Source organism: Bos indicus x Bos taurus, chromosome 11 (assembly GCF_003369695.1).
Source record: "Bos indicus x Bos taurus breed Angus x Brahman F1 hybrid chromosome 11, Bos_hybrid_MaternalHap_v2.0, whole genome shotgun sequence".
Lineage (NCBI taxonomy): Eukaryota > Metazoa > Chordata > Mammalia > Artiodactyla > Bovidae > Bos > Bos indicus x Bos taurus.
In genome coordinates, this window is record NC_040086.1 from 103917448 (window position 1) to 103933157 (window position 15710).

At 65.8% G+C, this 15710-nt stretch overlaps 1 protein-coding gene across 3 annotated transcripts in view; it reads right to left on the bottom strand.

Moving 5' to 3' along the window:
• BRD3 (bromodomain containing 3) overlaps positions 1 to 15710 on the bottom strand; it is a 39285-nt gene that overhangs the window by 11472 nt on the left and 12103 nt on the right. For all 3 annotated transcript variants that reach the window (XM_027556845.1, XM_027556842.1, XM_027556844.1), the window contains exons 2-9: positions 13061 to 13386; positions 11904 to 12041; positions 11260 to 11407; positions 10449 to 10663; positions 8448 to 8819; positions 6141 to 6269; positions 3166 to 3357; positions 2068 to 2291 (exon numbers count right to left, since the gene is read on the bottom strand). In XM_027556845.1, coding sequence (XP_027412646.1) covers positions 2068 to 2291; positions 3166 to 3357; positions 6141 to 6269; positions 8448 to 8819; positions 10449 to 10663; positions 11260 to 11407; positions 11904 to 12041; positions 13061 to 13273 — 1631 coding nt within the window. In that variant the 5' untranslated portion in view covers positions 13274 to 13386. The remainder of the gene's footprint in view (positions 1 to 2067; positions 2292 to 3165; positions 3358 to 6140; positions 6270 to 8447; positions 8820 to 10448; positions 10664 to 11259; positions 11408 to 11903; positions 12042 to 13060; positions 13387 to 15710) is intronic.

Consider the following 15710-nt stretch of genomic DNA (forward strand, 5'->3'; position numbering starts at 1 on the left):
AAATCACGTCTGTGGGGAACATACAGCCAAAGCAGTGAGTTCAGACATAAACTCAAAGCGTGAGATGCTTATGCTGGAAGAGAAGGCCTGAAGCTTCAGCGGTTGACACTGTGCTTCCACTGCGGGGGGTGCATGGTGGAGCTCTGGTCAGGGAATTAAGATCCCGCGTGGCTCAGGGCCAAAAAACAGAACAAAGAAAAAGAAGGAAAAAAATCAATCATCTAAGCTTCTGTTTTCAAGCTAGAAAAAGAAAAGCAAATTAAGTCCATACCAAGCAAAGGGAAATGATAAAAGTACGACCAAGATGAAAGAAAAAGAAAATAGAAAAGTCAACGAAGTCAGACACTGGTTCTTTGAACAACCAACAAAACTGATCAAATTCTCCAGATTCACCAAGAAACAGACACTAATTACCAATACAAGGAATGAAAAAACAAAGAACACATTGCTACAAACCCTACAGACTTTAAAGGTAAGGCGACATCTCAAACAAACCTACCATGATGAAAAAACACAGACTCAAACCAATAACCTGACTTCCTGAATCTATCAAAAGGACTGAATTCACCCTTAAAAACCTTCCCACAGTGAAACTCCAGGTCTAGATGGATTCATGGTGAACTGTATCACACACTTAAGAATCCCAATTCTGGGGGCTTCCCCCGTGGCTCCGTGGTAAAGCATCCACGTGCCCATGCAGGAGACACGGGTTCGATCCCTGGTCGGGGAAGACCCCACGGGCCACGGAGCAACTAAGTCCACAGGCCACAAGTACTGGGCCCGTGCTCCGGAGCCCGGCAGACACCAGCGCTGCAGCTGCGCACCACAGAGCCTGTGCTCTGCAACGGGAGCAGCCACTGCAGTCAGAAGCCCACCCCCTGCAACTTAAGAGCAGGCCCCCTCCAGCAACGAGGACCCAGCACAGCCAAAACCAAACTAAAAAACGAGGAGGATACCAGTTCTGTAAGCCTGCCCCAGGAGACAGAGGAAAGCACTGCCCAAATCATCTCTGAGGCCGGCAGTACACTGATGCCAGAACCAGAGACAGGACAGGGCGCAGAGTCCTGCCTCCCTGAAAAAGGGAGGCACAGACAAGCCCTGACCGCGCTCACTGCCCGGCCGCTGCTGGAGCCCACGCCCCGCGCTCCACCGGCCCCTCCTCTGTCCAGGACCAAAGCCTGTCGTCTCTGCCGCACCAACAGCTCTCGAGCCACACGCCTCCACCCCAACCGACGGGCATGCTGGCCCCTCCTGACCGGAGGGCCGCGTCAGCCCCCAAGTGTGTCCTTCCGCCCATTCTGCCCCCTGCGCCTCCCTCCTCCGCTCCAGCTTCATCTGCTCAGAGCATAAACCGCGAGCCCCTAAACGAAGCCCGTCAGCCTCCGAGGCCGCAACCCTCCCCTCCTCCCAGCCCCGTCTCCGCTCCTGGGCGGCACCCCACTTGTCCCAGTCCCTACGAGGGACACGTCCTCTCCCCGCCACAGCTCTGTGCCTGCTGCCCCTCCCGGCTCCTGGATCTCCATCCTGCGTGCCCGTGCAGCTGGATGGAGGAGGCCTGGGGAGGTCTCCTCACCTGGGGGGCTCTTCGCCCCCACTCCCGGGAGGAGCCCCCGGCCCCCACACACCTCCCCGTGCTGTCCCTGCCTGTCCATGGCCAGCGATCCTCAGGGCGGCGCCGAGCCTCAGCGGGAACCAAGGAAAAGCCGTGGGGCCCATGGAGCTGTGTGCCAAGGGGCACTGCCCCGTCCCGACCCTGCACATACCGGGCGACCTGGGAACGGGGTGCCCAGAGCCCGACACACCCCCAAAGAAAAGCCCTGCCCAGATCAGGAAAACGTCCCCAAAACCGCGACTCTAGAGGTCTCCACGCCTGTCTTGAGGCCAGCCCCCCGGGAGGTTGAGCTCTGCCCTCCAGAGCCCATACCCTTCCTGGAGGAGACCTCGCCGGGTCCCCACAGTCTCCCCACAATGGGGGCAAGACAAGGCCCACCAATGCCCCCCCACCCCGCCCTCTCTCCTGACAGCCCCGTGCCCCCGCCAGCTGGTGCCAGCCCGCCTGGCGCCCACCTGCCGGCCGCGCTGGTGCTGTTGGCCTTCTTGGCGGGCGCCTTCTTCTGCGGGGCCTGCTTGGCGGGCGTGGCGGCCTTGGCCCGCTTCTCCTCCTCGGCCTTGGCCTTGTGCCGCTCCTTGTCCTTGTCCTTCTTCTTCTTCTCCTTCTTCTCCTTCTTCCTCTTTGGCTTGTTCACCGGCGCCTGAGACAGAGCCGCCAGCTGCTCGTGCACAGCCTTCAGCTGGAAGACACGGCCGCCGGGTGAGGACTCCGGGCTGGGCGGAGGGAGACGCTCCGGGAAGGCGCTTAAACCGCCCACCCCGGAGAGAACATCCGCAGCCGAGCTCGTGGGCAAGCTGCTGGGGCACCACACGGCAGGACTGCGGGGCGAATACGGCGCAGGGCCAGCAGCCAACACCGAACGAGGCCTGCAGCGGCGGGCAGCGTGTACGCACTCCACGCGCCCCTCACCCCATCAGCCCCCCAAGGGGCCCAGGGGCTCCGGGAGCCACGCTCCACAGGCGAGGAAACGGTCTCCACAGGCGAGGAAACGGTGACCCCAGCCTTTAGTAGGTGGACGGGCTAGGATGGGGATGCTGCGCACGCCGACCACGTCCCACGGCACGGGAGGGACCCCAGCCTCTGAGCCCCCATGGGGCTCAGCTACTCGATGTCTCCTCCTTGCCAGAGGGCCCCCCGGGAATCTAGCACCTCGTGCTCCCATCTTGCACAGAAGGAGCGTGAAGCGGAGTGGGAACAAGCCTCAGGGGTCAGAGGCGGAGGCAGGACAGTCCTGTTCGCACCCCGCCCCCCCCCCCCGCCCCGAGAGGCAGGCTCTAGGGGCCGCAGGGCTGCAGCCCCTGCAGACCTTTCTGCAGAGCAGGAAGAGGCTCCAGGGACATTCCAACACAGGCGGGCTCACAGGGCCCCAGGCCTGCAGGCACTGGCGAGGGGGCCCTGAAACTGACACCTTTCCCAGGTTCCCTCCCAGCGACACCGCAGCGAGGATGGCTGTGGCTGGGGAGGGGGTGGCGGCTGGGGCAGACCTCGGGTCAGGGGCCGGCGGGGACGGACCGCGGTCCTGCCCAAGCCCCTTGGCCTGCACGGCCGCTCACCTGCTCCTGCAGCTCCGCCAGCCGCGTGGCACGCTCCTCCTCCGAGTCCGAGCTGCCTGAGTCCGACGAGCTCTCGTCGCTGCTGCGGCTGCTCTCCACGCCCTTGCTGACCACGGGGGCTGCAGGCGCGGGCAGGGCGGGCGCCTCTGCCGGCTCGTCTGGCATCTTGGCGAAACGCATCTCAAACACGTCCTGCGGGAGAGCAGGGGCAGCCTGGGTCCCAGCGTCTGTGGGCACCCCCCGGGGAATGGGGAGACGGCTCCGCCTGCCCAGGGCGCCTACTCCCTGCCTCCCTCCCTCTGTCCCTCCCTCCCAAGCAGTGAGCACAGCCCCCGATTAGGGGCACAGGGCCAGCAGCTAAGGACGCAGCCCTGCAGGAGCGGGCACTTGGGTGCCCGCCTCCTGTAGAAGACAGGCAAGTCCTTTCTGCTCTGGCTCCAAGGCCGCCACCCACTGCCAGGGAGAGGCCTGCCCGGGAGCTTGGGACCCTCCTGGGCCCCCAAAACCCGGTCTGGGAGCCACTCACGCTCTCCCATCCCTCTGCCCAGTGACATCACTGGAGCATCACACCTTGTTCTTGGGGTGGGGGGGGGCGGGTTGTCCAAGAGCTGGCTCAAAGGATCCGGTTCAGTCAGAACGGCCAGCTCCTGCACAGCCCTGGGAGCACACTCAGCGAAGGTCCCCCCTCCCTGGAGGGAGCACGCTCAGCAAAGGCCCCCTCTCTGGTGGGAGCACGCTCAGCATAGGCGCCCCCTCCCTGGTGGGAGCACGCTCAGTGAAGGCCCCCTCCCTGGCAGGAGCACGCTCAGTGAAGGTCCCGTCTCTGGTGGGAGCATGCTCAGTGAAGGCCCCCTCCCTGGTGGGAGCACGCTCAGTGAAGGTCCCATCTCTGGTGGGAGCATGCTCAGTGAGGGCCCCCTCCCTGGCGGGAGCACGCTCAGTAAAGGTCCCGTCTCTGGTGGGAGCACGCTCAGTGAAGGCCCCCTCCCTGGTAGGAGCACACTCAGCATAGGCGTCCCCTCCCTGGTGGGAGCACGCTCAGCAAAGGCCCCCTCCCTGGCGGGAGCACGCTCAGTGAAGGTCCCGTCTCTGGTAGGAGCACGCTCAGTGAAGGCCCCCTCCCTGGTGGGAGCACACTCAGCAAAGGCCCCCTCTCTGGTGGGAGCACGCTCAGCATAGGCGCCCCCTCCCTGGTGGGAGCACGCTCAGCATAGGCGCCCCCTCCCTGGTGGGAGCACGCTCACCGAAGGCCCCCCTCTCCCTGGTGGCCCAGGTCCATCTCAGACAGGCTGAGCGGCAGGCGGCGAGCCTTCTCCGCCTGGCTCACGTTCCTGAGGCCACATACACCTGGTTTACACGTGGAGCCACACTGGCAGGTGTCCAGCTCTGGGAGGAGCCTGCTCCGGGTCCTGGTCCCCTAGAATCTCCTGCTGAAGTCAAGGCAGCAACATGCAGGAGGCACGCGGCCACCCTGGTCCGGCCTGCTCTGTCCTGGTTGGGGGCGGGGGTTGGTCGACCTCAGATTGCTGCAGAGTCGGGCTCTAACCCAACAGTGGGGTCATGACAGTCATCAGCAGGTAGGGTCCCACACCGGGGAGACCCCCTTCCATGGGATCAGAATAGTCGTCAGCAGGTAGAGTCCCACACAGGGGAGACCCCCTTCAGTCGGACCAGAACCAGAACCAGCCACTGCCCTTGGCCCGTGGGCCGCCTGGCTTCCTCGTGGGGCAACTTACAAGCTTTAGGGGCGTCACAGAGCAGCAAGAGCACAAGGCTGGGCAGGGCCTTCTGGGGTCTGGGCTGTGGTCTAAAACCGTGGGTCCAGGCAGCTCCCTCTGGGAGCACTGGGACCCCAGGACAGCTCTGCGCCCACCCCAGTGGGAGCCAGCAGAGTGGGCAGCACGCAGCAGCCAGCGCCCCCAGGCAGGAGGAATGGGGGAAACCAGAACCCAGAGGCCCAGGAGGAGGACCCCCGGCACCCCCATCTGGGGCTGGGTGAGCAAGGATGTGCCCGAGTGACCGTACAGGGTTTACAAAAGGTTTAGATCTGAGCAAGAGATGGGGGTTGTCTTAACAGAACAGCGTGCTAGGTCTGTGCAAAGAGAGCTCCTGGAGCAGGACACACGCCCACACATCCATATCTCTCTTTCTTCTAAACAGAAAGCCGCGTGATTTTATCCCATGTAAAACATAGGTGGTGTTATTTACAAAGGGATTCCTTGGTTGTTCAGACGGTAAAGAATCTGCCTGCTTTGCGGGAGAGACCTGGGTTTGATTCCTGGGTGGGGAAAAATCCCCTGGAGAATGGCAACCCACTCCAGTGTTCTTGTCTGGAGAATCCCATGGACAGAGGAGACTGGCGGGCTGCAGTCCATGGGGTCGCAAAACAGCCCAGGTGATCGAAAAGAGAACAGACTCTGTGTGCCAGCCAGCAGAGAAACCCGTGTCAGCCTCCAGACTGCCAGATAAGCACGCACACGGGCGCACACACGACACGCACACTCGCGCGTGACACACGTACACTCGTGTGTGAGGTCTGTGTGCACACATGTGAGGCCCCGCCACTGGAGGCTTCCCCTTCAGTCTGCGCTTCCCCGCAGGTCCCACGCTCCCGCGTCGTCCGCAAAGCCACGAGCCACTGCCTGGCAGGACGCCCGCGGGCCCCAGCACGAGCGGCCCGCCTCCCCTCTGCCCTCACCCGGCCAGAACGCCTGCAGGCCCACCTGCACGCTGACGCCCACTGGAGCCTGTGCTCCCCAGAGGCGGGGACTGGCTGGTGGGCCACCTCATCCCTGGGGAGCAGGCCCAGGGCCTGGCCGCCACTCAGCCACCGCTCAAGAGAAACATGTTTGTGGGTGAGGTCCCTGGACACCCCCCAACCCTGCGCCTCCCCTGGCCGGATGCTCCCGACACCTGCCCCGAGCGGCTGATCCCGCCTGTGCCCCGGAGGCCCCGCCCCCCAGCGCCTGGCTCACCTGCAGCTTCCTGGCCATGGCCACCACCTCGTGGTCCGGGGGATTGTATTTATAACAGTTGGAGAACATCAACCGGATGTCGGCTGCGAAGCCCTGTGCGTCCGGGTACTCGCGGCTGTCCATCTTCTTCTGTAAGACAGACGCCACGGGCGTGAGGCACTGCCGGGCCTCGGGGCCGCCACAGGTCCAGCACCAGCCTGAGGCCATGTCCGGGAGCCCGGGAGAGAGGGGAAGGGGGGCTTGGAGGGGAGGGTCCGGGAGCCCGGGAGAGCGGGGAAGGGGGGCTTGGAGGGGAGGGCCCGGGAGCCTGGGAGAGAGGCAGATCCCCGGGGAGAAAGAAAAAGGCGCTCACAGGAGTCAGCTCCTGTAGCCACCACCCACCCCATCCTCACCCCAAATCCCAGGTCTACATCCTGAATGATTTTTCACACATCCGTGTCCCCGCTGGCAGGGGCTCTGGTAGGGAACGAGCAACTTCTGGCAGGAAGTCACCCTCCGCTCGTTTAGGGGGTGACTCAGCTCTCGCAACGAGACTTTTAATTTTCTCCCTGGAGAATCCAGGTGCTGTTGGCCAGCCTGCCTCCGGTGGCACCCAACTGTCCCGCCGCCGCTGGGATACGGACGATGGGCACCACGACGGGGGACGGGGTGCGCCCAGACGGGGGCGCCACACGGAAGCAGCAAGGTCAGGGCACACCGGGCAGTGGCTCTCGAGGCGTGAGCTGCCTGGGCCTGGCTGGGTTCACATGGAGCTCATGTGTCAGGGACCTCGTGTCGGGGGTCTGAGGTGCCCATTTATCCTGGGGGCTGTGCCCTACTGCCGCGGGACACTGGCCCGGAGCCCAGCCACCCACCCCGCCTGTGCCCAGAGCAACAAAGTCCTGGCCTTGGAGGAGGGGCAGCTGGTGGTCAGACTCTAGGACCTGCAGCCCCTCCAGCCTAGCACACACCACCCTCCTCTGCCCTCTTGGGAGCTTCCAGCAACACTGGGGCTGCTGGGCTCCAGCCCTCTGCACAACCTCCCCACTCTGGAGCAGCTCAGCAAATGGGCACCCAAGACTCTCTCAACACCTGTGGCAGTCTCGGACTTCGGCCCTAATTTGACTGCTGGCCACTGTCCTGGTGCACCTCAGAGCCTGGGAACCACTGCCCCACTGACAAAACCTGCTGGGAAAGAGCTAGCCTGAGCCAGGAGCTGGTCAGAAAAGATGTAACCGAACCAGCAGCAACAATCACCCCTGGGGAAGGGGGACAGTGGAACCAGAGGCGGGGTTTCCCTCTGCTGCTTGGCTTGCATCCTGACCCTCTGTTCACACCATACAGACGAAACATCGGCCCAGGAAAAGCAGCTGGTGCCGCGGGGCTCCCAAAAGAGGCAGGGCCCCCAGAGCACCGCATGTGTCTAAGGAAGCCGGCGCCTGCCCTTGCAACCAGGGAGAAGGTCAGAGAAGGTGAGGAGGCCGCTCGGTCACCCAGCCCAGCAGGCTCCCCAGGAACCACTCACTGCCCTGGACGGCCGGGCCTGTCCTGCCCCTAGTGGGGAGCAAAACTTCCAGAAGGAGAGTCTGTCCCAGGGCAGCGTTCGTGGAGTGGGGGCAGAATGACTGAGACCGGCAGCTCAGGGCCCCGACCCCACAGGTGCAAAGAACCCCCTCTCCCCTCTGTGGGGGCAGCTTTGCAGGCCACACACGCCAATGTGCCGGGGACACCCCTCAGACCACGAGAGACTGAAACGGGCTGAGGAAGCAGAGCTGTGTTAGGCCTGAGCCCCCTCATCCACGCGGGGAAGACCCCTCAGGAGCTCACAGCCCCGATCTCCTGCCCTTGGGCTGCCACCAGCCAAGAAGCCCCCTCCATCCCTGCCTGGCCCAAGCCTGCTCTTCTCTGCTTGTCCACACCTGGCCTGACCCACTGCAATGCCCACAAAACCAAGGGAGAAGCCCTCGGGGCAGGAAGACCCTGGTGCAGGGCCTGAGAGAGCGGGGATCCTGGGGCCAGCTCCTCCACGGCCTCCTCCAAAACCCGCGTCTATCCTGGGAGGGGCTGGACTGTGAAGGGCCTCCTCGCCTAGCGTTACAGAGACCCGCAAACGCACCAGGACAGGAAGAAACAGAGGAACCAAAGCGGTTCCACAGAAAGAGGTGACCGGAAGCCACAGGTTCAGAGGGGACGAGGCAGAGCACAGCTTGCTGCCAGTCCCTGCCGCGCCCCGGGCCAGCCCCAAGGCCCTGCTTGCTGCTGCGGGCAGGCGGAGGGAGCCGGGCCACGCCCTGGGCCTGCGGGACGGCCCCTCTGTCCATGCCATACCTTGACGGTGCTCAGGTCCATCGGGTGCTTGATGATGTCGTGGTAGTCGTGCAGCTCCAGGGCCTCGGCGTCCACCGGCTTGTAGAAGGGCCAGGCGTAGGCCGCGTGCTTCTTGGAGAGCATTTCCTTGAGGATGCTGTCGCAGTGGCGCAGGTGCTCAGAGAGCCGGCCCTTCTTGCCCGCGTGCTGCGGCACCTCACCGTCCTCCAGGTCCTTCTTGGGCGGCTTGATGGGGCGGCCCCCGCTCTCCCGCCGCGCCACCACCTTGGCCTGCTTGGGGTCCGAGAGCGGCGGGGGCGACTCGCTGCGGCTGGCTGTGATGGCGGACGTCGTGGGCGTGGTGGTATCTGCTTTCCGCTTCACGCCCTTCTTCTGTGACAGCGGAGACGGCCATGAGCCGGCGCCCACGGGGGGCAGGGGGGACCAGGACCCGCCCAAAGGCGCTCCTGGAGCGCGGACCGCCCGCCAGGCCCCGAGCGAAGCAAGGGCATGCACGGCCACCGCCGCCCTCCCAAGGCCCCCGCGCCACGCAGGACGCCGAGGCTCAGAGGGGCCACGGCGCCTGCCCGAGGTCACACAGCTGGCGGTGGTGAGGTGGACTCTGAGGCTGCCCGGGCCCCAGGCCCCACGGTCACGGGGCGCTCGTCACCCTGAGACGCATCACGCTGCCCACTTGTGCCCACACCTGTGCCCAGACCACGGCTTAGGGGCCTGCAATACCAGGGTCCCTCTGCGACCAACACGGTACCCAGTGGGGCTCAGGGACAGCAGAGATGAGAGACCCCTGCAGGTCAGAGGCTGGAGGGGCGTCCCCGACACGGGCCTCAAAGCGGGCGCTCCGCGGACAGTGGCAGCCGCAGGATGAGGGGCTGGGAGGAGCATGCAGGCGGCGGGGCGGGGCACCGGAGACACCAGGAGGGGCGCAAGGTCTGGGGGCCGGGACCCTGGGGCAGAGTGCTGGGCAGGTCCAGAGCTGACCTTAGGAGCGGCTCCCCGCCCAGGGAGGGAACACTGAGACGATCCGCCCGCCCCTGCTGGGCGGGCACCATGGGGAGACAGTGTCGAGCGCCTGGGCAGCCAGGGTGCAGAGCCACCCCAAGACCAGCTCAGGGTCTGCCCCCCACCACCGCCGTCAGGCAGGCGGGACAGCCCCTGGGAGCCACGAGCACCCGGCCGGCGGCCTCCCCAGGGTCCGCAGCGTGCACGCCACCAAGGCCAGCCACCAAGGGCACTGCCCCAGCCAAGCCCCTGCCCCCAGGCCGGCAGGCACGAGCCAGCCACCCACACACACACGTCACGGTGCCCACGGCAGGCCAAGCGTGCCGCGGGGCCCCTGGGCTCACGGGCCGCGGCAGACGGGACATGCTCCAAGGCAGCAGGGTGCTGGGCAGGACAGCCTGCCAGCGCCGCCCAAGGGCAGGCAGTGGAGGCCGCCGGGCAGGGCGAGCGGCATTTTACCTTGGGGGAGCCATTTAACCCCTCTGAGCGCCTGCCTCCTCATCTGAAAGATGGGGGAAACACTGCCTGCCCCCGAGGGTTGCTGTGAGGGTCAAACCGGAGAAGACGGTGTGTGTCAGTGGGAGCGGGACCCTCGGCTGTCCCTGCTGGCCGCGGACCTCGCGGAAAGCAAGCGCTCCAAGCCCAGGCCCTGCGGGGGAGGCTCCTGGCAAAGCCAGGAAGGGGCGCGCAAGGAGGCCGCCACCGCCAACCACTGGAAATCCGAGTGTGCCCTCACCCCCTGCACGCCCCGCCGGGAACCCATGTACACCACGGAGGCCAGAGACGCTGCAGTCCCAGCCCAGCCGCCCTCGCCAGCTGTGTGACCTGCGGCTCCGAGCGTCGGTGTCAGGAATCACGGCCCACCCCGCAGGCGTGGGCGGACAGGACCGGTCCAGAGGCCCGTGTGCCCAGTGCGCCAGGGGCAGCCTGTGCCCGGGGACGGGACAGAGCGCCCCCCGCCCACCCACACAAGCCCACGCCCGGGACCCCGGGAAAGCTCACCTTTACGACAGGCGGCGTGGGAGGGACCACGGGGATGATGGGCGTGGCAGGGGGAGGCGGGGCGGCGGCCGGGGGGACAGGGACCGGCGTGGCGTTTGCGGTGATGGTTGGCACGGGGGTGGCGGCGATGACGGGCGTCTGGGAGACCGTGGGGGGGACGCTCTGGAAGGGGGTCGCCGGGCACACGGAGGACACGGCCGCCACCTGCTGCGAGCCTTGAGGGCAGAGGACAGGAGGCGGAGCTGTCAGAACGGCCCCTCCTCCCGAGACCCTGCCCATCAACCTCACGGCGGCCGGCTCTGAGGCCAGGGTGAGTGAACCAGGATGGGGCGCGCGGCCTGGGGGATCACAGTCTGGGAGGGCGGAGCCCAGGGCTTAAGCCGGGTCCTCCAGGCCATCACCGGGTGACCCGGAGCTGCGTAACCAGCCGCCGCTCCGCCTCTCCAGAGGACGGGCCCCTCCTGGGCAGCTCTCCATGGGACACACCTTGGTTCTGGGTTCCCAGGGCATGGAAGGCCGCCCCGGGCTCCCAGTGCCAACCCTAAACCCCGCCACTCCCAGACCATTCACAGAGAACACGCTGGTGCTGGGGGGGCAAGGTCCTTGGCGGGGACACAGGAGCGGAGCGGCCTCCACAAGGGCAGCCTCCGAGCCAGGGCCAGCGGGGAGGAGCTGGGGTCCCGGCAAGGCAGGCGCCAAGGCAGGCCGCCTGCAGACCACACGGCAGAGCTCCCGGGCCCTGACCGCCGGCGGCCGCGCGGGGAGGGGCCGCTCTCATCGGCTCCAGGAGAAGGGCACCCCCCCTCTTCACCTGCGCTCTGCGTTCCCGAAGCGGGTTTCCGGCCTTTGCCCTTTGGAGCAGGGGGCAGTAACTCAACTTCCTCCTGGGGCATCTGAGCCACTTTCTGCAGAAAAATTTTCTCTAAGGCTTGGGCCATGAGCACGATGTCATCTGTGGGCTGAAGACACGGGAGAAGCAGGGTCACGCGCTGGAAAGGAGCCGCGCTGCTCGCAGCAGACAAACGCGCAACCGCTGCTCGAGAAAAATATGTGTTTAAAAAGTTGTGAAGGGATCTGGCGGGGCGGGAGAGAAGCAACAGGAACACATTTTAACACAGAAACTCTTGCAAGAACTCAAAAAGCACAAAGGATAAAAACCACGCTTTATCCCATCATGGAGAGGAAACAAGGTCCAGGTGTGGGGATGTTTTACAGCATCTGGTGTCGACTCCCCCTGAAAAGGCTATTCGAATGTTCACCGTGCCAGCAGGGCATGTGGGCCCACGCACAGGGCGCGGGGGTCGCAGCCAGACAAGGGCTGAGCGGGAGCCGAGGTGGCCTGAATGGGCCTGAGACCCGCTGCGACGCACCCAGCCTGGTGGACGCCGGCCAAACCCATACTGGCGCTCCCCCAGGTCACTCACAGCAGCGACGGGGCCCACGCCACCTTCTCACCTTGTTATAAATGTAACAATTTGTAAACATGGTGTTGAAGTCCTGCATACATTCACTTGCGCTCCAATAATAATTATTTTCTAGTCTCTTCTTAATGGTTCCCATGTCCATGGGGTTTTTTATTATCTTGTGATAATCCTAGGAAAAAGACAGTCAGGGGCGTTACTGTTGGGTTCAATAAGACGGTTTTCCTGATTCCCAAGGGCCGAGATCGCGCACGAGGCGGTCTTGTCCAGCACCTCAGCACTGGGGCTGGACCTAAGTTTCTGTCCAGCTGATGGCGGGGCGGGGCTGGCGCCAGGTCTGGGGGAGCCCTGGGCCAGCACGGACCCTGCCAAGACTCTCTGGTCTGATGGGAGTCTGTGTGGACAGAGGACTGCAGAGTGGGTCTAGGAGCCGGACGAGGGGCTAGGCCCCCTCTCTGGGTCCCAAACTTCACTCTAGGGCCTGTACATGCCCGACGGCCAAGCTGGCTCAGGAGCCAGGCTGCCAAGTGCTGGCCCAGGGCTGCCCTTGCAGGACTCTGGGGTTCTCCGCTCAGGCCCAGAGGAGAAAGCCGTCAGACGGTCAGGTGGGCCCCAGGCATGCAGCTAGGGCGCCATCCCCGGGAAGGCCGGCCGCCCCCACGTAAGCACAAGGCTGTGTGTGCAGACGCATCACTCGGCGGGACGGGGCTGGTGCGGGCTGAGCCTCAGTGCGCCTCTGCGCCAGGGCTGGTCCACCTCGTCCACCCACGAGGCCACGGCCTCCCACTCCCTGCACCTGGGGCAGCTGCCCTCCCCGCCCCCAGGCCTGCGTGTCCCCTCTGCTCTTCCATCATCACAGATTCTGGGCTGGGCCCGCCCTCCTAGCACCTGCAGCCAAGGCCACAGGGGCTGTCCTCCCAGGACAGGGGGACCCGGAGGGGCAGTGGGCAGGACCCTCACAGGCAGGAGTTGGGGCCCCGGAGGGGCGGCGGGCAGGACCCTCACAGGCAGGAGTCGGGGCCCCGGAGGGGCAGCGGGCAGGACCCTCACAGGCAGGAGTCGGGGCCCCGGAGGGGCGGCGGGCAGGACCCTCACAGGCAGGAGTTGGGGCCCGGGAGGGGCGGCGGGCAGGACCGTCACAGGCAGGAGTCGGGGCCCCGGAGGGGCTGGGGCGGCGGGCAGGGCACTCACGGGCAGGTTCAGCTTAATGGCGTCCACGGGCTGGTAGAAGGGCCAGGCGAACTGGTGTTTCCAGAGCGTCTTCACCACAACGTTCTGCATGTACTGCAGCTGGTTGGTCTTGCGGCCGGGCTTGGCGGGGTTGGAGACCTCCGGCGGGGGCGGGTTCACCGGGCCCGGGGCCGCCGGGATCCCCGTGGGGGCGACCGGTGTCGCGGTGGACATCCTCCAGTTGCTCGCTCACTGGCCGTCACAGCAGCGGCTCAGGGAGGCCCTGGCTTCCTCTGTGCTTCCTGCCGAGGCGCGACATTCCATGTCCGGGCCCAACCGGTCAGCACCTGCAGGGCGGAAAGGACCGTGGGGGGATGGCCGGTCACCCCAACCGCAGCCGGCTCCATGGGTACGTGGGGCTGTGCAGTCACGGCAAGGCCACCTTGGCACGTCCACCCCATCAGGCCCGCCCTCACGTGTCACAGGACCACTGTCACGCCGCTGCCCTCAGGCCGGGGCAGGGAGAGAGACCGGGGACAGGAGGCAGAACGGCAGCAGGTGCCCCCCCCAGGTGGGTGGGGGAGACGCGGTGGGCGGGGGGCGGCCGTCCAGGCGGAGGCCAAGGCTGTCGGCTCCCCGCCCACCAGCCGCTGGTGTGCGCGGGACTGCTTCTACACGTCCTGGACGGCAGCAACCTTCCAGGCAGTGACTTGCGCGTCGACAGCGGCGACGCGGACCCGACGGCCGAGCCAGGCCGGCAGAAAGGCGCGTGGAGCACGCACGGCGCACGGGCGAGGGGGGTTCCAACGTAACCACGAGAACGGGCTCTGGTTTGTAGCCGGGCTGTGACACGGCCGGTCCTCGGCCAATCGGGGAGGGCGGCAGACCACAGCCCGGCCGCCAAACCTCCTCCACACGCAGTGCTGGGAAGGAAGTGCCCACCGCGGCCCCACGTGTGTCAGGAGGCCGCCCAGCGCCACGTGGACAGCCGTGCACTGGGTGACGGACGGGCCGCCCCCACAGCGGCTCCCCCGCCACATCCTGGGAGGAAGTCGATGGCCCAGCTGTCACTTGCGTTTGCAGAACGCCCTGGGGGGCTGCACACAAGAGCTGGACCTGGGCCCAGAGGCGCTTATGGGTACCTGTCAGGGACCCGCCGGGCCCGGGCTGGGAGGCAGGGCCTGCATGGGGGCTGGAGGGCCCTCCGGGAGGACAGAACAGCACCCGTCCGCCTCTGGGACCACGTCTACCTGCTACGATTTGCAAAAGCAGGTCGCTGTAACTTGCAGTTTTGCTAGCCAGTTGACATCCTGCCAGCGGCCCGCAGTCTGCCACGTGGCGTGATTATACCACAGTCATCAGGGAAAGCTACAGACCAGGGGCTTCCCCCAGGCCAGGCCGCCTTGGCCCCCACCGACCCCACGCCAGAGGAAAGAGGACTCCGAAAAGAGATCCGGTGCATCCCACGCACGGAGCAAACCTGCCCGCCCACTCCCCTCCTTGGAGGAACGTTCTGGAACACCCCAAGGTGCCCCGCCCCGCTCAAGGGCCTGAACACCTCTCCTCCACGCCGGCTCCAGGGCCTCCGTGGGGAGGGGGCCACGCCTGCTCGGCTGACGGTGCGGACATCGCATCTCCCCACCCCACAGAGATGGCCCCTGCCCTCCACTCCACAGGTCTCAGCCTTGACGCCCCACTGCCCCCGACTCCGCAGGTCTCGGCCTTGACGCCCCGCTGTGCCCCACTCCGCAGGTCTGGCCACTTCTGGCCTAGCGCCACCGCCTCTTGCTGGAGTCCCTGTGAACCTGCCCCCCTCAACAGCCTTGCCCCACACGGGGCTCCCATCCAAACCAGCACTGCCTGTCCCACTCTGGCCTGCAGGCCCCAGCCTGACCAGTGACTCATCTCCCCGTCATGGCTGCCGCAGCCTCACAGGCCCGTGTCCCCCAGACCTACATCACCGGCTGGGCCTCCCAGACCCCAGGCAGTTCAGGGGCGCAGAGCAGACGCAGGGCCAGACCTCTAGGCGCACTCCCAGCTCTGCCCGTCGCCAACCCCAGGATCCAGTTTGCCTATGTCCCTGTGGGACTCAAGACTAAAGGATTCCAGCGCAGAGCACTCAAGCCAGCGCTGGACACGCACCAATCACCCCACGGTCCTGCCGTGGAGGCTGTGGTGGCTGCCGACATGGGGATCCCCAAGATCCGGTAAGGACACACCCCATTCCTGCTGACGTCGGACGAGCACAGCGTGGGCCCCCAGGCGTGGGCCGGGTGGGGCCCCAGGTGCAGGGAGAGTGAGCCCCCAGGGGTGGACCCCCAGGGGTGGGACAGGCGGGCCCCCAGACGCGGGGCAGGTGGGCAGGCGCCCGGTACCCAGCACTGCTGCTACAGCCCTCAGGGAACAGGCAAGACCCCACCAGGGCCTTCAACCACCTGAGGGGACATAGGGGCCCCAGGAAGGGCCCAGGCTGCTGCCAAGGTGCAGCCCGGCCTCCTCCACACATGAGGACAGGTGGGCACAGCTCTCTGCAGGGACACGCCGGGGCCGCCACAGGGGCCCTCAGCCTGGCCTTCGACCTCCACCCCCTCTCCTGACCAGCGACTGACCACTGCACACGGCAGCACAGCAAGAAGCTAGCCCCCGCCCAAACACGAGACACACTCCTGCC